The sequence below is a fragment of the Capra hircus genome, chromosome 15, assembly GCF_001704415.2.
Source record: "Capra hircus breed San Clemente chromosome 15, ASM170441v1, whole genome shotgun sequence".
Classification (NCBI taxonomy): Eukaryota; Metazoa; Chordata; class Mammalia; order Artiodactyla; family Bovidae; genus Capra; species Capra hircus.
The window spans coordinates 30,692,872-30,716,094 of record NC_030822.1 but is presented as its reverse complement, the minus strand read 5'-3'; the positions used below and the strand labels follow the sequence as shown (position 1 = coordinate 30,716,094).

At 53.3% G+C, this 23,223-nt stretch overlaps 1 protein-coding gene across 4 annotated transcripts in view; it reads right to left on the bottom strand.

Annotated features, from left to right (window-relative positions):
- The window catches only part of STARD10 (StAR related lipid transfer domain containing 10), a 23,538-nt gene continuing 1,376 nt past the window's right edge, over positions 1,062–23,223 (bottom strand). For all 4 annotated transcript variants that reach the window (XM_018059390.1, XM_018059388.1, XM_018059389.1 and 1 more), the window contains exons 3-7: positions 5,051–5,198; positions 4,331–4,434; positions 3,565–3,682; positions 1,732–1,784; positions 1,062–1,485 (exon numbers count right to left, since the gene is read on the bottom strand). In XM_018059390.1, coding sequence (XP_017914879.1) covers positions 1,237–1,485; positions 1,732–1,784; positions 3,565–3,682; positions 4,331–4,434; positions 5,051–5,198 — 672 coding nt within the window. In that variant the 3' untranslated portion in view covers positions 1,062–1,236. The remainder of the gene's footprint in view (positions 1,486–1,731; positions 1,785–3,564; positions 3,683–4,330; positions 4,435–5,050; positions 5,199–23,223) is intronic.

Below are 23,223 nucleotides of genomic sequence, written 5' to 3'. Positions count from 1 at the left end.
TCAATCTGCCTGAAGGTTAAAAACTATTACCCCAGTTTATAGATTAGGAAATGAGGCTCCAAAGAAGCTCCAGGGCTTGCCCAAAGTTACAAAGCCAGTATTGGGTAAACCAGCCAAGCCTTAGTGAGTTACAGAATCTCCTGCCTACCCCTACTGGATATTCACCCTGCGCTTCCTGGAAAAAGTGGACTCCGAGTGCTTTCCTGACAAGGCAAAGGTAGGTCGTTTCCCGGGAGCGTGGAGGGCCAGACCTTGGGGAGAACTTCTGGCCCCCAGTTCATATGGGGTACAGAAACACTGGAGAGGGGTGGGGCACAGCGCCCTCCTCCCGACCTGAGAGCAGAGGTGACCCTCAGGCAGCAGAGGGCACCTATGGGCTACAGAGAGCAGGAGAGGCCACACACCCCTCTAGACTTCAAAGCTGCTGTGGGGAACACAGGACCAGGGGACTGGCGTCTTGGCAAGGGGTTGGAGGCCCCACCTTCTCTGTTAGCACGGGCCTGAGGTAGAAAGGACTCAGTTCACAGGGCCTGGTCCCTTCACTACACTGGAGTCTGACAACATTCCCCTCAACCCCCAAACTTCCTGCAGAGAATGCTGCCCCAACCTAAGCTCTGGGCCTACAGCCCTGTGGTCTGAGTGCCAAGGACCTCTGCCCCTCCTTCTGTCACAACGGGCACATGTCAGACCCTCAGTCCATAGGTTGGACCCAGGGAGTCTTGGGCTGCAGGTCCTACAATAGAAGCCCATTCTCTGACCCTGACCAGACCTGTTTCTTCTCTTAGAGCAGTGAAAGTTAGCCTAAGAGCCTGAGTGAATGGCAGGATGCACACACAACAAGGACAAGTGGATGAATGAAGAGTCAACTAATGAATGAACACAACCACGGACAGGAGGGTTGACAACCACCCCCGCTTCACATGGGTAAATGAGGGGATGTCTAAAGGAGCAAAAGCCCGTGATGGGTAATAAAACTAACAAAATGAACTGTAGAACAAAGGGACCGAGGGCGGTGCCCGTGCCCCCGAGCAAGTGGGAAGGAGGCACAGTGATGAGCCAGATGAGGCTGTGGGATCATTTATTGGGGCTGTGTCCAGCCAGGCCGCAGCGCCAGCCTGGGCCCGAGCCCAGCGTCCCCAGGAGGCGCAGGAGGTGGGGGAGGGGAGAAAGCGGGGGAGGATCCGCCGCCTCTGGGCTCCGCCCCGTAGTATCGCCGTCCCTGCCGTGGTGCCGCGCTCAGGTGAGCGAGGTGTCGTCATCGCTGCCCTCGCCGCCGCCCGCGCTGCCTGTGCGATCCTCCCGGCTCTCTGCCACCGCGCTCTCGTCGATGTTCTCCAGCGAGTCCGCATGTTGCACTGACAGCTCCGACAGCGCCAGGCTCGGCAACGAGCTCTGCTCCGGGTGTAGCCACGGTTTGAAGTGTGGTTGATGCTTCTGCTTCCACTCAGGGTATTTGACGCACGCTTTGTACATCTTCTTCATGGCCTGCGGACCCGTTGTACCGCCGGATAAGGGGTGAGCTGGGAGCGGGACTAGGCCTTCACCGCGCCCGCTCCCACGCCCTCCAGCGGCTCAGACCAGTGTTCCCAGGATCCTGACTCCAGCTGGGGTTTCGTTTCCCCGCTCCTCAGCCCTAGCCCCGCCCCCTGACTCCCTTTCCCGGACTCCATCCCTGCATCCCAGAACGCTCTCCCCCAACCTCCACACCCGCCAAGTCCCAAGGTCACTCACCTTGGGAGCCAGGAACTGAGAAGATTTATTCACCACCCATTTGGGTAAGGAGCCTATGAGGGCAGGAAAGGGTAGTGAGAAGAAAAAGGAAGCAGCAGCCGTAGGGATCCAGCCCCCCACAAACACACACACCAGCTCCCTTACTCCAACCCGGGATTTCCAGGGAGAACACACTCTTCTCCACAAGGAGGGGGCAGAGTGAGGCAAGACCTGTAAGACTTCGTCGACTTCACTCCCTTTTTCCACCTCAGACCAAGGTCCTCAGGCTCAACTCTGTAACACCCTCTACCTCTACCACCCGATGGCCTCTGCCCTCTGCTGAGTCCAAGGGCTGCATGAAAGAAGACCACAGGGTCCGAGGTGATCACAGGCCACACATGAGTTAGAATCCTGGCCAGTCAAGCTTCTGCCTGCTGCCTCCCCTCAACTCACACTTACCTCCATTTTCTCACACCCAGTCCCACTATCTTGAATGGCCCTGGTGCTCACCGCCTGCTCTGCCTGTCCTTCCAAGCCCCCTGGTGCAGGAAGCCTAGCTGCTGCATGACCTCTTCCAGCCTGGCCTGACCTGGAGTCCGTGGACTGATTCTCCACCCGCCTCATCCCCAAGCGTCTGCTCTGCCTCTGACACCCAAAAACTCACTCAGTGAGGTGCTGGGGAGCTCTGGGCCTGGGCCAGTGGACCCTCAGTGGTGCTGGGGGGATACCCAGGCAAAGATGCTCAAGAGCCTACCCCTCCTCTAGTCATTCATTCATTCCCTCACTCACTCCACAGTCACTCAGTGACACCCACCCTGGACCAGCCCTGGGGACCCAGAGAGGAACTCACTGTCTGGGGGAGCCTGACAGTGTGCCAAGTGCTCTGCTAGAGGGGGATGGGCCCACAGGGCAGGGAGCGAGCAGCTCCTCTGGGCATCAGGGATAGAGGAGGTGAAGCAGCCCTGGAGGGATGAGTAAGGGCAGAGAGGTGTTTTAGGCTGAGGGAAAGGGTTGCCTAGATAAGAAGGAAGGTATATGCTATGAGAAGGGACTGGGAAACCTGGGAGTGGGGGCTTAGACTTCACTGTGAGGGCAATGGAAAAATCACAAAAGGATTTTAAGCAGAAGAGAGTCACAAGGAAATAAGTCCTTTGGAAAAAATCTGTATGGACAGACAGGGTGGCTGAGTGTGGAAAGAAATGACAGATTCAGGAGCTATTTAGGAGGTAGAATCAATACTAATTAATGATTTGGGAGCTGGCAATAGGGGACCCCCCACAACCACCATGTTTTGGGTACGAGTGCCTAGAGGGAAGAGACTCAGGAGAAGGGACAAGTCAGGGAGGGAGACAGTTCAGCATTGGACACATTGAGCCTCAGGTCCTAGGAGAGAGACATCCTGAGGGACACATCAAGGAGGCCAATGGCCACAGGGACCTGGATCTCAGCAGAAAGACATGTGGTCACCTAGCCACAGAAGCCTGGGGGGTGGCTGAGCCCTCCCAAGGGAAAAAGGACTGGGGCCTGGGAAACCCAGACCTCCAGGATAGAAGCCAAGACAGGGGGAGCAGCCAGAGAGGGGAGCAAGTCAGAGCATGGGAGCGCAGGAGCCCAGGAAGAGAGCTGTAAGCTTGTCTTGGGGCAGTGACTACCTCCTTGATCCTTGCTTTTCAAAACACTATAAAAGTCACAAACTTTGGCTCAAAGAATGTTTTGGGTACAGATGCCCCAAAATACAAAACCCCTCTTAACAGAGGCCCTTCTGGATCCCAGTAGATCAACTAGATCAAGTCCCATCGCCATGGTATAGGGAAGGATGGATCCCATGATGGGATTCCAGGGCCAAGCCCTCACCTTTGGGGTCTACCTGGGCCAGGTAGGTGATGACGCAGCTCTTGGGCCCCGTGCTCTGGATGAGGTAGCCCGTCTGGATGGACACAGCTCGGACCAAGTCTTTCCGAGGCGGGTATTTCTGGGGATGGAAGGCACAGGGAGGTGAGACTCAAGGTGTGGGAAAAAGTGGTGTCTTTGTGAGTACTAAACACACACACAGAATTGGTTCACATGCCCTGGCATCCACTCCAGGCCAGGCCTGATATTAGGGTAAGAAGAAAAAGAGGAGTCGGACTAGGTCATTATTACCACTCTGAATTTCCTGTTCCCCTCCAGAAAGACCCCAGTCTGGGGTGAGGGTTTATAAGCACACACATGGGTGTGTGCATACACACACACACATACACACACACACACACTCTCTCTCATCCTTTCCCAGGCCACCTGCACTTGCCTGTCCTGCCTGCCATGGAGATCAAGACACTCAAGCCTCAGGGAGGGCCAGGTGACCCTACATCTCACTCCTGTTCCCTTTTTCCCAGCCAGCCCCTCCCACCCACTTGTCCAGAGTGATGGTCCACACCCGTCTAAAAGCCCCAGCAGGGAGACAGGAGCCATTATTCTCACTGTGTAGGTAGGAATCAGGGACAGGAGGCTTCATGTCTGGACTGAAGTCACAGAGAAGTCTTGGTGGCAGCCAGGGGCCTCTCCCTGGGCTAGGCCTGCTGGCCTAGCCCTACCTGGTACCTTCCCCTGCCCACCCAGCAGGGAAGGCAGGTTGACTCACAGGATGTTTGACTGAGTAGTTCATGATGATGTAATCAGTGCCCATGGGCAGCCAGGAACGGAGGGTGATGACATCACGATTCTTCAGGGGCTTTGGACACCTCCCTGTGGAGGGCAAGGGATAGTTCAGCCAGACCACTGGCCTGCCTGCCTGAAAGGGGGTGGCAAAGCCCAGAGACACAGGGATGCCTGGTTAACTGCCAGCTCCCCCTGATCTAAACAGGGACCCACCCACCAGATCTAATTTCTGGAGCTAGGAAGGAGACAGAACAGCCCCTCTCCCCTCCTGCATCCAGCTTCCCCTGCTCCTCACCACCTCACAGGGCCCTTACCTTGCTGGCCTGATCTGTTTGTGTATGTGAATGTGAGTGTAGGAGAAAACAATGGTATATCTGTGTCTCCATGAAGTGTGGGTAGGTGGGTGAGTAGGTGGCATGTGGCTGTGGGTTTTATACATGACTCTGTGCAAGTGTGTTTGTCTGGAATGTGCATGCATGAACATGGGAGTGCATGTGTGTTTGTGAGTACACGTTTCTATATGCTCAAGTGTCTGGGAGCGGACAAGGATTCAGGGAAGGCAGCCCTATATCTCTATACTCAGGTCTCTGAGCAGCCTGGCCCCAGGAGTGACTGTGAGGAGGGAAGCGGGTAGGAAGAGGCTGGGCTAGAGCCCTGGGTAGAGGTGCAGGGGGCTGGGATTGGCGTGCTTGCATCTGCTCACAAGAATAATAGCCCACATCAGCGTTGACTGTCAAGCGAGCAATGTCGAAAGTTTCAATGACGTTGCTGTCCCACTTCTTTCGGTATTCAATGTCATGTAGGACATCGTAGAGTGTCTCTGCTGGCACATCACGGCACTCCATTCGACACTGCAGACAGACACATGGGTTGTCAGGGTCACGCAGGGCTCAAAGCGCTAATCAGGATAGGAAGGCATGCAGGCAAAGGGGGCCGGGGTAGGAGGAGAAGGAGGACAGGCAGGAACAGCGACCTCTGACACCAACATGGACTCACTTCTTGCCATGAGCCCCATCCAGCCCTCCCAGAAGCCACATGTGCCAGACAAAGTTAGCCTCTGCATCTAGATACTATCTCCCCCATCTCAGCCCCCACCAAACCTCCCCATTTGTCCCGGTCTCCTCCTCCAGGAAGTCCTCCTGAATTACCCAGCCAACCTTCTGGACTCCTATACACTGTGCTCTCCTCCTCTCTACCTGTGCTCTCCAGGTCCCTGAATTTCATGTGCAGAGGCTCAGTCGATTCAGTACAGAGCCCAGCATGAGTACATGTTAAATGAAATGAAAGCATGAATGAACAAAAGAATGCCTAAATGGCTGTCTTTCCCCCATGGTACTTATCACCTGGCCATTCCATTTGCCCTCCTTCCTTTTTTTACACCATCCAACAAAATCTTTGTTTTTGTTTTGTTTTTGACCCCACCATGCAGCATGTGGGATCTTAGTTCCCCCACCACAGATCAAACCCATGCCCCCTCTTCATGTTCAGAGTCCTAACCACTGGACCACCAAGGAATTCCCCCAACAAACATCTTTGAATTCTTATTACTTATTAGCCTTGTTCTCAAAGAGCCTTCCAGCTAGGGAGAAAAGAGCAGAGGAAACTTTTTTTAAAAAAATTTAACCCACACAATAACTCTGCCAGACAAGAAATCCAAAGAGGAACTTAAGGCCCAGAGAGGTTAAGGAACTTGCTCACAGTCACCCAGTTGATAAGCAGCAAAGCTGGGGTTGGGACTTCCCTGGTGGTCCAGTGGTTAAGACTCCACCTTCCAATGCAAGGGGCACAAGTTCTATCCCTGGTGGGGAACTAAGATCCCACGTGTCACAGGATGTGGCCAAAAAGTGAAAAAAAAAAAAAAAAAAAAAAAAGCTGGGACTTCACCTAGATCACACGTCTGGAAAGCAAATAAAAACAGAACCAGGTTTCATTAGATTTACACTCGGTAAGATGAAACTCAGTCCATATCCTTGTTCTGTGATTTTTTTTTTCACCCGAAAGCCCATACCCCAGTATCAAGTTCCCCTCGGTAAATGGACAAGTTCTATTGTGTAGCTTAAAAAGGTTTCCCAGAACTGGGTGTTTAGACATACTAAACTACCACTCTACTAAAAAGTAAATACATGCAACCATATGAGGGAGGGGTCACATCGCCTTCCCCCTAATCTTGTTAGGCCTTGGCCCCACTAATGGTGATGAAAGGACAAGGAAGGACACTACCCATTGAGTATTCTAGGCACCAGTGAACTCATCAAGCCCTGGATATGCCTCACTTAACAAAAATACAATGGACAGAGGAACAAGTTAAGTGTCACCACAAGAATACAGGACAAAGCCCGATGATGAGACATCCGCAGGGCGGCTGGTCTAGTCTTTCTACACATCGATGTCATAAAGAAGGGACTGAGATTTATAGGACAAATAACCAGATAGAAAGTGCAGTCCTGGACTGCATACTGGCTTGGACACAACAGCAGAAAGGACACATTTGGGACAACTGGAGAAATGTGAACATGGTCTGAGTATTAATTAGATGTGCTGAAAATTTACTGAGACAAAATCGTGGATATTGCTGCCTGAAGAAAAAGCAAGTTACAGAATGGATGCATGATATAATCTCACTTTGGGGCCGCGGGGGAAATCTATGCACAGAAAAGGCCTGGGAAGCTAAGGTATTAACAGCGGCAATCTCTAAATGATGAGCATATGATAGTTTTATTTTCTTTTTGCTGTCTGTATTTCTAATTTTCTAAAATATATAGTACTGCCTCTTCAATAATGAAAAAAATTAAATAAAAAGATTCCCCAGAGATCCTGAGACGTGTGCTCACCACCTGCCAGGTACTATCCTAAGTGCTTTCTACACACTATCACTTTGAGGTATTAGCCTCATTTTAGTCAAGAAAACCGAAGTGCGGGACTTCCCTGGTGGTCCAGTGGTTAAGAATCTGTGCTCCCAGTGCAGAGGGGCCTCGGTTTGATCCCTGGTCAAGGAACTAGATCCCATGTGCCAAAATGAAGACGGAAGAGCCTGCATGCCACAACTAAGACCCAGCACAGCCAAATAAATAAATTATTAAAAAAAAGAAAACTGAAATTGAAGAACAGCTTCAGACTGAAAAGACTCCTTCCCCACCCTCTGTTTGCTTTCCTACTCTGCAAGAAGGTATGACTAGATTGAGTCATTTCACCAGCTTCAGCTCTGTGCAGAGCACAGAAGAGTCAGAGATGAATCTGAGGCCTGTCCTTCAGAGGCTTCCAGTTGAGAGAGGAGACTAGTGTAGAGATGGGGAGGTGCCCAGACAGTCCAAGGGGACACAGAGGAGGTGGTCAGCTGTGTGGGGTGAGACGCGGGGCATCAGGTTTCCAGAGAAGCTCAGTGTGGAAAGTAGGTGTCCAGCAAGAGGCCGTGGCAGAGAGGACAGAGTGGCCTGTCGGCCAGCTGAATGAGCTCCATCTGCTCCAGTGCCCAGGGTGTGCTGCAGCCTAATACTCAAAAGGTCCTGCTGCCAGGTCTTCTTAGAGAAATGTGTGATCCTGGGATTGGGTGGGAGTACGTATAGGAGGAGGCTAGAATGTCTTAATGTGTCAGAGAGTAAAGACAGTGTCCTCACAAAATGATAAGGACCTTGCCTACCAGACACAGGAGCAGGCGTGGAGGGCTCCCCACTGGTTCCATAACCAACTCATCAGGGTTTGCCAGTATAGCACTGAAAGTTCTTATCCCAGGAAAACTCTCAGTCCCAGGCAGTTGGTCTCCTACCGTGGGCGAAAGCTAGGCCAACTCATGTATTAAGGTAAATAATGATAGTAACAGATTATATTCCACTGATTAAAATAGGAAACCAAAATATACACAAGTCTGAATAAATAAATACATTGAATGTTTAATGAGGAATAGGGTATTTACAGAGTTTCAAAGTACCTTCCATCAAATCAGTAACTTCACTTTGCCTGGCAGATACCACCTTAATCAAGTGATCAAAGGGAGCGTCATTAGTGACAGGGCAAGCTGCGACTCAGATGCTTCCTGACAGAATGCAATGAAAGATGCATGATCTAAATCTAATCATGAGGGGCTAACCAGACAAACCCTAAATGAGGGGCTTTTACAAAATATCTGGCCTCTAAGGGAAACGAAAGTCAAGGAAAGACTCAGGAACTATATCAGACTGAGAGAGACGAATAGAACACGAGTGAATAAATGAGAGAGTAAACAGAGCGAGGAGAGGGATGCGATGGAGAAGATGGCAGAGGCTGGATCTGCATCCTCAGGAGCACCCACGCAAGTGTCTGCTGTGTGGTGACACATAGGTCCAGGTGCTGCACTGGACGGTCAACACACACACTCACCCTTCACCCCCAGCTTCTCCGCTGTGCTGCAAAACAGAAAGCCGAGGCTCAGGAGAGGAAGTAACCTGCCCAAATCTTACAGCAAGAAAGCAGCCAAACTTAAAAACCGGATCTTCCAATACTGTTAACCCTCAAGGAGCACTCATGTGTGACTTGTCAGGAAACCAGAACTTCTCTAAACCAAGTTTGGAAGCTGGTTTGGCTTTGCAAGTCCTCAAATGTGTTGTCCCAGGTCGTGAGTGTATGAAGAGGGAGTGACAACAGAATTATGCTTTGCAGGTTAGAGTCCACCCGGGAAGTCCTCCTTCCTCAGGCCAGCCTCAGTGCCCCCAGGGCCAGCTGTACCCACGGCTGGGTGCACACTACTGTCGTTCAGGACCTAGGGCCTCGCTCTCAGACAGCAGGCAGCGGGAGGAGCACGCGGGGCACAAGACAGAACAGGCACCAAGCTGAGGATAAACTCTGTGTGATATTTTATCTTTAAGATAAAGAAGGAAACTTCAAAGGTTTCCCAAGCTCATGGTATGTTCCTCGGGAAGAAGGTCGGCTGCAGGGCCTGCTGAGAAGGTGAGAACCCAGGCTGCGGTGGTGGCGCTGCAGGTAAGGAGACCGAGGCAGTCCAGGTGACCAGCCTGGCTCTGGGCCTGCCTCTTTCCACAGCCCCCAGGAGGCTCCGTGGCTGAGGCAAGAGAGGTCAGTTACATCCAGCGTCGTTCCTGTGTGCAACTGCAGCTGCCACATGGGCAAAGTAATTCTAAGAGGCTTCTGGAGGGATGGGTGGGAGCAGAGGTGAGTCATCAGAGAGCACCTGGTGGGCAGGGCTGTGACCAGAATCCATAGCCATTGGGCCCTGGGCAAGTCAGTCACTTTGGCTGGACACCTGGGAGCTTCTCCTGGAAACCATAACTGAACTGGAGGCAGTGCCAGAGCTGCTCGGCCAGGGAGCAAGCCATGCTTGGCTGCAAAGCTCTTAAGGCCTGGTTTACTGCAGGAAGTCTCACATGCAGTCATTTTACAGTTGAGAAAACTGAGGCCCAGAGGGAGCAGGTGACACCAGAGAAATTTTTAGACTCTGTACCTGCTACACTCCACCAGACTCCTTGATGTAGAAAATTGAGATTTCCCAGAACCCCCACAGAACCATGGTCAGAGGGAATGGACAAGCAAGGAAGGCCATCAGGGTGACTCCTGCACGCTTTGAGTCTGGCAATCCCAGGTTCCAATTTCTACTCCTCTCCTTAGGCACAAGATTTAGTTAGTTTGAGTCTTTGTTTCCTTGTATGAAAAATGGTGATAATAAAAATACCTACCTCATGGGGATGTTGTGATCAAATTAAATGAGATAATATATGAGACAAAAATGAGCTCGCTGATAGCTCAAACAGTAGAGAATCTATCTACAATGCAGAACCAGGGTTCAACCCCTGGGTGGGGAAGATCCCCTGGAGAAGCAAATGGCAACCCACTCCACTGTTCTTTCCCACAGAATTCCATGGACAAAGGAGACCAGCAGGCTACAGTCCATGGGGTTGCAGAGAGTCGGACACAACTGAGCAACTGACACTTTCAATGTATGCAGTATGCCTGGCATGTGGCAGGTATGCCCCAAACCAGTACTGTTATTACTTAAGCAGGCTTCCACAAGCAGCCATGCACCCTTCCATAAGGCCAGGACCACAGACGTGTGCATGTATCTCTTTATATTCTGGGCCCCAGGCGCCTCTCTTGCCTCACCTGGCCCTGCCCTTCCATCCATCCATTCACTACCTTCTGCAGTATTCTGCTGCATGCCAGGCCTGCAACTGGGCAGCTGGGACGGGTAAGTAAACCACACCTGGGCCCTGCCCCAAAACGGGCCCATCAAGTGGCAAGTGGGAGAGAAGGGGACATAAGACCCCAAAGGAGAATGAACTTGGCAGGGGGCATGGGAACTGTGGGATCAGAGGGCAACGGAACCTAAACAGAGCTGAATTGCTGAAAGGGGAGAAAGGGCATTTCCAGCAGGCAGACTGGTGGGTGGCAAAGGCCTGGAGGCTTAAATTAATCAGTACAGAGCAAGATCCAGGGCCATCCCGGTGTCTCACTCTCCTCTCCTCCTCTTTCCCACCCCTTGCCCTGTGCTTTGGCAGATGGTCCAGTGGAGGAGGGAAGTGTCGCGGGGAGAGGCTGCAGTATCTCCCAGGACCCAGCGAGATGGCAGACCAAAGACAGAAGAAAAGAAGTCAGGTCATGTCCACAGGGCTGTGGTGTGACCTTGAGGGTCAATGGCCAAGGCAGTAACAAGGAAACTGAGACGTGGGCAGATGGATCCCAGTCTGGCTCAGACTCTGAGACCTCACACAGCGGGTCTCCAATATGCTTGCCTGTGGAATAGATGGGGCATACAGATTATCCCAGAGACCTAGGGACTCCAGAGACAACCTCTTCCACTATTCCTCTTCAGGTTACCACCAGGGAAGCTGAGGCCTAGAGAAGGGGAAGGGGTCCACTTGGGCTCCGAAACCTCCCTCAGGCTGTGCTACTTCCCACCATGTTGCATTTTAGCAGTTTTGTTAAAGAAAAACTATTAAGCACATCATCCTCTCCCAAAAGAGCCATATTTAACACAGAAGCAGCACTCCTGACCAGGGTGGAGCACTAGCTATCAAATCAATCACAGCCCCAAATAATAGACCTCAACAACCAGTATCGAGTGCTCCAAATCATCCCACAAAGGAGACGGCAGCGCCAGACCATGGACCCCGCAGGGGCTGAAATTTAGGTCAGACCACCTCTGCTAGTTGTCAAGGGTGCCAAGGTGCATCCTATGTAGACACTGTCTCTTACCCTCCCAACATTCTGATGGATATCATCAAGCCCATTTTACAGATGGAGAAAATGGGGCTAAGAAAGGTACAATGACTGACCACAGCCACAAAGCTAACAGTGGTGGAGCAAACCAGAGCCTGGGGAGCCTGACCTGAAAGCATCAGGACTTAATGCTCTGCTCCTCAAGAGGCAGGACTGACCCAGCAAAAACAAACATGCTGGCACCTGGAGGCTGCCTTAGTTAATTGGTGGTTATTATGAAGTGCTCACTGTATTCAGAAGGACTTGCTGACCAAGGAGGCAAAGCTCAGCGATTCTTCCTCTGAACCAAATTCCTGACTCCATCCTTGGCTCTCACTGGCCTGAAAGGCAGGGCCATGCTTTTTCTGAAGCCCAGCCCTGGAGCTCTGCACTTGGAAGTCTCCTCTGAGAAGCCTGGAGCATCGCATTTCCCTCCCAGGCTCACACTCACAGCAATTCCAGGCTGTCTGGTCAGACAGGCCTCTGCCCTGCCACTTTCTGCCTGTATGGCCTTGGCCTGGGCAAAGGACTTCAGTTCTGAGTCCCAGTATCTTCATCTGTCAAACAGGGATAATCCTCCCCTCAGAGTAAAGCTGTGAGGATTAAAGGAGACTTACACACCAAGCCCCCTGTGGCAGCTGCCCTGCCTTCAGCCTTAGGCCCCCACAGTTTTCCCTGACTTCGCAGGCCCTGCCTGCTAACACCAAAAGGCAGGATAAAGCAATAGGAAGAAAGCTGAAAACAACAAGAATACCCCCAGAACCCTCCACAGGCTGGATGGACAGGGAGGGGGTGGGAGGACCCTGCCCAAGCCCACAGGTTCCACCCTCACAGCCCACCACCAGGCACTGCCCTCACCGTGTCAGTCCAGGTGCTGAAGGACGCAGAGACTGGCCCAGGACACACGGCGCACGAGAGGCTCCGCGCTAGCAGCCCCTCTGCCTTGGCTGCTTCTGCTCCCAGTCCTCCTCCCCGGGGCCACTCACTGCCTGCTCGCTGGCTTCGGGGCCCTCCACTGCCCCTCCCAGAGGCCCCACAGGGCCAACATGAAGCCCAGCTGCTGGAGCACCTGCCCTTGCCTCTGGGTTCCTGGGGCCCCAGAATGGAGACCGCAAGGCCTTCTCATGGCCGCCCCAAATCTCAAGAGCAGCTCCAGGGGACTGACACAAGGGACAGGGAAGCAGAGGTGGAGGTGTGCAGGAGAGAGAGGTCTGCTGAGGCCCGCTTTCCCAAGACTGCCACTCGCTGGTTCTTCGCTGTTTTGTTCTCCCACTTGAGCCTGGCTGTGCCCTGCCCAGGCAGCCTACCCTGTCCCTACACTCTGCAGGTTGGTCTTGGGGCCTGCTCCTCCGCCCCACTGGCTCCCTTCATCAGCAACGCTGTGATGCATCGATTCATCTTGGCCCCTTGTTCGTCTTGGCATCCCCAGTGCCTGGCGTAGTTTAGTAAAGAAACGTTGCCTGAATGGAAAGAGGGACAGGTGAGCCACCAAAGATGCCAAGCCCATGTGAGCTTCTCGACTTTTAGAGCTCTGGGCCATGACTGGTGGCCCTCAGTGCTCTGTGGAGAAAGAAGGAAGGGTCGTTGTGAAAACCTCCTGGACGCTCATCAAACTCTCTGTGGCACGTGAGGCTGATTTCTGTTTCTACCCTCATCCTCTTATAAAATGGAGTGTAAGTGGGGAGAGGGGGCAGAGACTAGTTAAAGGATATTCTGGGATTTTCTGTAAGACCTTTAATAACTCTGATTTTTAAAAAAGGTAAATTAAATCTGTATTGAAACATCAATTTACATTCAGTAAATTAGCAAAAATATACAAAATACCCAACTGCTCATGAGGATATGGTAAAACTGTTACCCAGTTAGTGACAGCAAAAGCTGGTTCCACTATTCTGAAAAGCAATTTGGCAAATATTTTTAAAATCATAAAAATGTATCTTTTAACTCAGTTTCTGGACCTCCAGGAACTGAAAATTTTACTTGAGGGGTTGGGGGGTGGTAATACGAAATAAGAAAAAAAGTTCTGTTACAATATTCATGACAATAATATTGCATTTGTAATTAGCAGAATATATTGGAGGACAACCTGGAACACTACCAACAGCAGGGCCTGGTTGAGTTAAGAATGGTTCATTACCTTGAAGATTCTCGCGCTGCTGCTGAGGAAGGACAGTGGGGTCCCTCTGGACAGGGGCAGGGGCCCCTCTGAACCCAGAAGAGGCCTAGCAGGCAGCAGCTGCCGGAAATGTTCCTGAATTAATAATTCTGTAGCAGTGCAAGAAATTTCCACAGATGCAATGTTAAATGAACAAAAGAGGACACAAACTTGTATCTGTGCCACAGGCTTGATTGTATATAAATTATCTACACCCTCGAATGAGAGCTGGAAGGAAACAGGGAAAAGTTTTGCTCAGGAATTGAGGCTAGCTGTGCCTCATTTTGGGGTTCTTGTCATTGTCGGTACAATAGAGTTTATACAAGATAAAGAAACTATATATTTTTTCTCTAGGTTAACAGCATTGTGCAGAATCCCAAAGGCCTTGTTCCCTAGACCTGGGAGCCTGGACTCAGCTGAGACGGGCTTCAGGCTGCCCAGGCTGATGCTGAGCTGCCTTGGAAATGCTCTGTGTACTACAGCCATGTTGAGAGTGGAGCCAGAGGGGACTTAGAGTCCTTCCATTCTCAGCCAGGATACAGGCATGAAACCTGGGGGCTCAGGGCAGGGACAGAGAAAAGTAGGGGGACATAGGTACAGGGAGGGGCACCCTGAAGCAAGATCTTGCAGAATGTATAGCAGATGGCACCCACATGTAAGGACAGGGAAGAGGCTCCTGGCAGAGGTGCTGGACTGGAAAGGGCCTGGACTGGCTGGGGGAAGGACAGAGCTCATGCGGTTCCACAAGGTAACCCGAGTGAAGAAAGATGGAAGCGGGAGGAAATGGAGCTGTCCCTTGGGTACCTCAGACTGTTCATTCATTCATCCATTCAGCAAACGTTAACAGCGTGCCAGCTCTGTGCCAGGTGCTGTGCTGGGGCCTTGCAAATTCTCCTAATTCCATCCTTTCAACTACCCAGGAGGAGGGAAGATTAGGCCCATTTGTAAATAGTGGCTAAGAAACGTGAAGAACTATTCAGGAACCCAGTGTGACCCAAAGTCGACTGCTAAAGTTGTTCTTTAAGATTTAGGCTCTGCTGTCAAGGACTCAAGGAATCCCAGGGGGGCCAGCACTTGGCCAGATAAGGCCTGTCCCTGGGGAGTCCCCACCAGGGACTGGGCTATGGAGGCAGCTCTGCCTAGAGCGAGGGGAGCTGAAGCACGCAGCAGGTTTGGTGTGGGCCCCTCACAGGCTCTCCTTCCCCTGGCTCAGAATTCTCATCTGCAAAATGACTAGACAAGCCTCTTCTGAAGGGAAGAGCATCTGGCAACAGACAACCTCAACCCATCTTCTCTACAAAAGTGTGGCCCTCCTGAGACTGGTGGGAGGTGGTACTGCATGTCTACCCGAAACACAGCTCCCAGGGGCTGCTCAGGCAGGCCAAGCTAGGCCCCTCTGCTGCTCTCTACCAGGGCTGAGTGACTCAGCCCCTCTCTGCCTCCACCCCCCTGCCCTCCCCCTAGTCTCCAGCAGCCTCCCTGGACCCCCGCCCCCGCCCCCCAGGCCTCGGCATCTGACCTCGGCTTCTGAGGCACACCCTGCTCTGACCTCTGAGAAGCTGACCTCCTGGTCTGGAGCTCCCACCACTTTGTTCCAGCCCTGGGGGAGGTGGGGGAGCCCGACAGAGGAGGGAGACCTGGGAAAGAACAGAGTGGGTGGGCCTGTAAGAAAAGAGAGACAGTCGGAGAGATCAGTGAGACAAGACGGGCCAGGGCTGACACACAGACAAGTAGACAGAGACAAATTGGATAAACACTTCCCAGGACTTCAGGGGCTGCCAGTGGCCTCAGGCTCCCAAAGCTCTCTAGTAAGCTCTGGACTGCATCTTCAGCAGCTCCCTGGGCACCACCCCCTGCACAGCCCACAAAGCTCATCCTGACCATGTCCACTATTGCTGTATTACCCAACCCCAATGCCCACCCGCCTCTGCTCCCTTCCTGTGCCTGGAACCTGGGATTCAGCTTGGCCATGACCTTCCCAGCAGCCTCCCTTTGCCAGATTCAGGCAGGCCTGACCGTCCTTGCTTGGACCACTGCAGCCCCACCTTCAACTCTGGTTTCCTGACTTCCAGGTCAAGCTGTCACCTGCGGCCAGGAGCTTTCTAAAACCCAGTGATGGGAATTCCCTGGTGGTCCAATGGGTTAGGACTCTGTGCTTTCACTGCTAAGGCCCTAGGCTCGATCCCTGGTCAGGGAACTAAGATTCCACGAGCCATGTGGCGCAGCCAATTAAAATAAAAAACAAAACCCAGTGATGATGGCACTGCCCAGCCTGAAAGCCTCTGCTGCTTCTCCCCGACTTTAAGATCAAACCCTAAAACGTCCTCCCCACTCTGGCTCAGCCTCCTCTCCTTCCTCACCCTTAGTCCACACCCACCAAGACCTTCTCAGCCTGCCACCTAACTCCTGTTGGGCCCCCCAGGTCTTACCCAGATACTATTGCACCCCACCATGCTGTCACCCACATCTCCCTTGGCCTGAGGAGTCACGGAAGGCTGTCACCATCTCCATCAGTCTCCCCACTAGGACTTCAGAGCAGAACTCAGGTGTGATCCATCCCCAGGCCCCAAGCACCAGCACAGAGGCTGGTAGAGTGGGTGGGAGGCATGAGAAGAGGTTTGCTGAACGAATAAATGATTGAGACGGGAAAAAAAGGGGGCGGGGGAGAAAAGGTACAAGTAGAGACATACAGGCAGAGGTAGTAACCATCACAAACAGGGATAGAGTCACCCTAAGGGGAGACTCAGACCCAGAGCCAGGCCCAGAGGCAAAGATAGGAGGCTGCAGGGAAGCAGGGAGGGGAAGACCGAGGCAGAGCCAAGGCTGAGCTGGGGGGGGCGGAAGCCGCTGGGAGACAGCTGAGGAGACATAATTGGATCAGAGACAACTCTGCTGCAGTGAGGGGGTGTGACTCACACACACAGAGTAATGCCAGACACAGAAACACACGCAGTCTCACACTCAGAGGCACAGACACACACAACCTCAGGTGCATGTACAGACACACACACACACATTCAATATGGATTTGATGACCCTTGTCAGGTGCCCTGCCCCTGAGGGGCTCACAGTCTACCCTAACCAAGGACCAGATCATACACACAGGCACCCACAGGCCAGCTCCACACACACAAGGCCCAAATATAGAAGGCCAGACAACTCCCATCACATCATCCTGTCTTCATAACACACAAACACCATCTGGTATCTTATGCTTGTCTCCCCCTCAGGATGTAAACTCATGACAACAGGGTCTGATCTGTTTGGTTTGCCACTAAATTCCTGGATATACTTGGTGTATAGTATGTTCACCATATAGTATGTTGAATGAATGAAGACTGGAGACACATAAGGGAACTCCATCCACTCTGGTTGTCAGGCCTCTGCCTTCAGACTTAACACTTTTCTGGTCCAGTACCAGGCCCGAGGCAATCTAGAAGGGTCCAAAACTAGGAAGGGGGCATCAAGGAGAGGCTGGAGGGGATTCTCAGAAAGCCAGGGTTAGATGACAGGAAACTCAAAGGGCGAGATTAAATGGCCCAGGCGGTGCAGAGGAGACCAAAGGTGGGATTCACCCCTACTTCCCATGGAGGAGGAAAACTTGCCGGCATTGTTCAACTGCCCCAAGACAGAAGGATTCTAGACGCAGGTCAGAAGCAACAAGTAGCTGCCTTCGGGGAGCCAGGCTGAGAGATAGGGAGGCAGTTGTTATACTAAAGCCCCGGAGAACAGCTCCAGTTGCCCAGTGCCACCTGTCCAGCCTCTCTTTAATGACAAGTGAGAGGGTTCTGTATTTGGTGTGGGACCCACCACTAAGTTCTGGGCCTGATACTTTCCTCCACGGCCTGTGTTTCTGCAGTTCCAGGGGCCCTGGAGCACTGAGGCCAGACCAAATATGCTTGAGGAGACAAAGTGAAGCACAGGAGGCCCAGGCACCTCAAGCCCAGTGCCTGGTCTGAGCACCTTTCCTCTCCCCTGTTGAGGGGGCAGGTGGGGGTGATGCTTACCTGCCCAGGTAAGGGGTAAAGGTAAGAGAGCAGGGCGGAAATAGAGTTTCTAACTCCATTGGTGGTTGCTGGCCCCTCATTAACAGACTGGAGAGGTCCAGCTTAGGTCCAAGATCCCTAAAGAGTGCCAGGCCTCCAGGGTCCTGGAGCCCACAGCTCTGGCTCCAGGCGGCTCTACCAGGCACAGAGAAGCGGGGGAAGAAAGGAAACCCATCTGTCTCCAGGACTGCCTCCTTTCTCTCATCTCCTGAAACTTTAAAGACTCTCGGCTGGAAACTGAGCTGGGCTCGTTAAAGTTTAAAAGCCAGAGCCTGGGGAGCTGGTCGTGGAGGCACAGAGCCAGCCTGCGGGCCTGAGGGCTCTTCTGCGCCCAGCGTGGACTGACTGAAGGCACCCCCCCAACCAGCTCCTTGCCCCCGGGGGCTGCACATCTTATCCTATCTCACATCCCAGCCTGCTCAAGAGTTATGCCATAACCACTATGTTGTCCCTTATCCCTCCAAAATCTTTCTGGAGGCAATCCCGTGCTCCACTCCCCACAGGCCCTACTTTACTGCAGGCCTTGGCAAGTCTGTGCAGACAAATAGAGCAGCATCTGCCTCCTACCACCCACCTTGTCTAAAACCCTCCCCAGTAGCCTAGAACCTCTGGGACCCAAATTCAAGAGCCTTGATCTAGTTGTCTAATCACCTCCAGCCCCCTGAGTTCCAAACCCACAATATACCACCTGCAGTTCTCCCAACATTGCCTGTTTCCTTCCTCGGGGGCCTTTACATACCTCTTCCTCTGTATGAAATGTTCCCAGTGCTGTCAAACCTGTACTCCTCATTCTCAACCCAATTCCAAACCGATCACCTGAGCATTCCTCCTCTGAGAAGCCCTCCCTGGTCTCCAGGGATGGCTGAGAGGCCCCCTCCAGGTCTCTGCAGCTCCTGTGACAAGTGTCTGTTCCAGCATCCTGATTTCCCTCTTTGTCTCCAACCTGAATGAAGTGCCCAAAGACAGGCAGGCCAGCACAGCTGCTCGCATGTGACAGAAGAGGAAGCTAAAGCTGGGACAGGGGCAGCAATCTACCCAAGGCCACATGGCCAGGACCCTGAAACCTGTTCTCTCCCCCTGTAGGAAGGACCTCCAGGAATACCTCCCTGAAGCCTCCAGCCAGCTCTGACCTTTCCTGTCTCTGATTTCTTCCACCTGAAGATCCAGACCCCGACTTTGGGGGGCAGCTCTCTGGGAGCCCTGTTTCTTAAGGACAGGTCTGGACAACTTCCTCCAGCTGCCCCTACTCCAAGTCAGAGCTAGAACCATCCAGGAATCCAGGCCAGGGGTTATCAGGACCCCAGCCTGGACTCAGGAGCCCCATCTAGGGACCTCTCAGACAGCACAGACCAGCAAGGCTTTAGCTCTCCATCCTTACCCTGTGTCCAGTACTGCAGACACCCTTACCATGCCCTAAGGCCAGGCTCTACAAACCACCTGCCCAGCATCTTTCTAGAGAAATATGGAAACTGAGCCCCTGAGGGGGCAGAAGCCCAGCCTAAACCTGAGCTCACCGAATCCAAACCCCTAAAACCTGCCTCTGCCACCACAGATAAGAAGACTGACCCGGAAAGGTAACGTGAACCCCAAGGTCACACAGTAAGGACTGGGCTCTTGCTTGGCTGGGACCCCTCCAGGGTGCCTTCTTGCAATGACAGCACAGGGTGACCTAAGGCAGGAGAGAGGGGTGGGTTCTGAGCGACAGGGTCCAGGAGGTCGAAGGGGCCAGTGGTGCTAATAAGCAGGCCCGAGACACTGAAGCTATCCTGGCCTTGGAGTCTCAAGGACCTGGGTTCCGATCCTGCCTCAGCTGCCTTCAAGCTGTTTGACTGCACAAGTGAATTCCTGCCCTGAACCTCAGCTTCCACATCTGTTCAATGGAGTTCGTAGGACACTTGTGAAGATTCAGTGGAAAGACCTGAAGAAAACGCCTGGCCCTGTGACTGTCTCCACCATCCCCAGGACCCTTTTGAGTCCCATAGACCATTAAGAGTAAGAAGGGTCCTTGGAGATCCCTGAGATGATCCCAAATTTCACAGGGGAAGAAAATGAGGTGCTGAGAGAGGACAGGCCTGAGAACTAGCCTGAGAGCTTGGTTACCCAGGAGGCTGTGGTATGGAAGCAGGTGGACAGTGAGACAGGTCAGAGAGGGGTCACCAAGCTTTCTCCAAAGGGGAAGAGGAGCAGTTGTAGGACAGGAAGTCAGAAGAGATAGGTCCCCACTGCTCAGCTTCCTGTGGGCAAGAGGAACCTCAGGTTCTCAGCCATGCTCCCCCAGGAGACCTCACACCCCTGCTCCAGCCAAGGCCCTCAAGGCCCCTACTCACTGGGAACCCCTCCTGCCTCAGTCATTTGCCTGTGAATATCTGCCTCAAGCAGTGGGCAGGGAGCCATCTGGAATTATCAGTCTCTCTCCACCCTCTGGAGGTCTGGCCACCCTCTGCCTCTCAGGTAGCTAGGTGCACAGCAGGATCAGAGAACCTGAGCACGTGAGCATCAGGGCAGGACTGGGCCAGCCATGCCATGCCATCTCCAGCTTTCTGTCCCCTGTGCCCCATCCCTCTCCATGGGACCCAGCACAGGTACGAGTCTAGAGGCTCTTGGAGCCAGGAGAGCCCCATGGCACAGATGGAGAAACAGCCCAGAGAGGGCAGGGATGTGCCCACAGTTACACACAGAGCAAAAAAATACTATAACCAGGACTGGACCTCAGCCTCTTCTCCAGCTGGCCTTGCTTGAATAAATGACAGCCCCCTGGTTTCCCAATTCTCTCCTCTACAGCAGCTCTGAGGAAGCCTGGCCTGGGCACTGATAGACCTGCATTCAGGTGCCCAGCAGCCCTCTGCCCTTGGGCCCAGGATCCATGTTCAGCATCAGCCTTTGGGACAAGGCCTGACCTCACAGGAGGCGGTATCTGCCTCCTCTTTGGTGCCCAGAGCACTATGCAAGCCTGGGACCAGGCCAGACCACAGGGAGGGAAAGGGCAGAGGTGGCCTCCAGCAGCTCTGTCCCTTTTTTCTGGCTCCAAATGCTGGGCCAGAGCCACAGTGACTTCCAGGAACCTCTGGACACAGGGGTAGGGAGAAGATAAGTCTGGGGGAAGGGGGGTGAGGTAGAGGAAATCAATCAGGTAGGCAGCTAGGTGGCTCCTCCCCCACCCTAGATTCACGTGCACAGGGCATGTCCAACGGGCAGCTGGCTTTCCCAGCTCAGGGGGCAGACCAAGAACCGGCTGTGGGGAGCAGGGAGCTCAACAAATACCTGTGGTTGAGTCCCAGTCTCCTGGAGTGACGCTGGGAACTCTGGCTTCAGACCTGCTGTGTGACCTTGGCAAGCCACTCCCCTTTCTGGGACTCAGCTTTTTCATTTATCAACAGGAATGGGATGATGAGAACACCGTGTCCTTCAGAGTTACTGATGGGGTCAAATGCCAAAATGTTGACAAGATGTGAGCCCAAGTGGAGAGAGGCAGGGGCTCTGGAGCCAGGCTGACCTGGGTTCCACTCCTGCCTCAGCTACTGTGTGACCTCAGGCAAGTGACCTCACCTCTCTCAGCCTCAGTTTCTTTGTAGCTTGGAGATAAGCCTACTACTGCCCCAGACTGGTCTGAAGGTCAATCAGGCAATGGAGACAAATGCTCGACTCAGAGCAGGGGTTCTTATCAGAAACGGGATTCCTGGAGTCTTGGGGATGGGGGAGCTCGGAGACCTCTGCCTGTCCCCCAGAGCTCCACGTGGCTATGCTGAGGGGATCTGAGATCTCAGGATCACCTCCCTTCCCTGAGCCAAGGCTCAGCACCCTCCTTAGGCCCCAGCTCTGCTCACCTCATGGCCCCAGCCCCCTTCACTGTGGGGAGCACAAAAGAGACCACTAGGCTGGGAGGCTAGAGATCTGGGTTCCAAGCCTGGCTTGGCTGGGGCTTGGCTGTGTGAGCCTGGGCTAGCCCCTGCTCCTCTCTGGACTTGCACTCCAGTAAGGAGTGAATTTGAAAAGGGGATTGCAAAGGCACCTCCAACCTCTGCTGCTCAGTCTGAGAGGGAAGGAAGGCCAGGTGTACGCCCTAACTACAAGCCCACAATACCCCAGTTTTCCCAGTCCCCTCTACTCTCAAGGAAGAACACCTGACAAATCTGATATGGCCACAAGGGGTCTATTGTGGAGGTCTGGCTCCCAGACTCACCAATTCCAGTCCTGGACTGGGCTGGGTTTATTCATTAACCAAGCCAGATGGAGGAGGCAGCTCCACTCTGTTGACACAGAGGGTGGGAGTCCCCGGCTCAGTTCAGACTTTCCCCTACCCTTCCTTCTGGAGAGCCAGCTTGATGGGGAGATTATGCTTCCCTACCCCTTGGCACAGGCCAGCCTGAGCCTTTCCCAGGTTACAGGCAGGAAAACAACCTTTTTCTCACAACAACTTTGCTCACTTTATATTCAATGTGTTCCTTCATTCGTTCGTTCCTTCCATCCTTCATTCAACCAACATCCCTGCTGGGCCTGTGTTGGAGGCTGAGGATGCAAAGGATAGGACGTGTCCCTGTCCCTGGAGAGCACTAAGCTGGAACATGCCAGTGGCCCTGCCCTTCCCCACTCCTCAGGCTTAGGCACAGGTCCAGCTCTGGGGAAGCCCCCGGCCCAGAGTCCTCAGGCCCGGGTAGAGAGTTCCAGAAAGGGAAAAAAGGAGACAGACATGGGAACTGGGAAAGAAAAAGACAGTCAGATAGCCAGGGTGCAGACAGAGAGTCAAGAAGGGAGCAGGGAAGGCAGAACGGGTGAGCCAGGTGCCTACATGAGGACAGATAGACGAAGCTCTAAATGACTAAGACAAAGTGAGACAGAAAGGCACAGGTCAGCAGGGAAGGTCAGACATCTCTGGCCCTATTATGAGGCCCTGATGCCAGAGCTAAATCCGAATCCAAGGGCAGGTCCCAGGCAGGAGGGGCTGGAGTGGGGGAGGGCGGGCGCGCTCTCCAAGTCCACTGCCCTGCTCCCACCTCTGCCGGCTTCCACCACAGGAATACACTTCTCCACGTGTTTGAGAGAGTGGGAAGGCTGAGGCAAGAGAGAGGGGAGGGCACAGTCTACTGCCAGGAGCCGCGGAAGGGAGATCTGCCACCTTGAAAAGTGGCACTCACAGCAATGCCAGATGTGTTGTGTTGGAGGCAGTCACTGAGGCCTCTCATCAGAGTCTTTACTAGCCTATTCCCCATCTAGTCCCCAGGGGAGGTGGACTCACAGGGTCCCAAACCCCAAGCCGGCCCTCTTTTGACAAACAGAAGAAAATCATGGGGTTGTGAGGAGTGGAGTGCATGGCTGTGAGAGAGGCCAACTATGCCTGCATATTCCCTGCCTCTGCTGGCCTACACCCTGGTCCCTCCTTTCCCAGCCTGCCGGCCCAGCCTGGCCCTGTGTGAGGCAGGGACATCTAAGCCCCGCTTTCAGGATCTGCCACCCAGGATCCTGAGTCCCTGCAGGAGAGACTCAGGGGACAGCCAG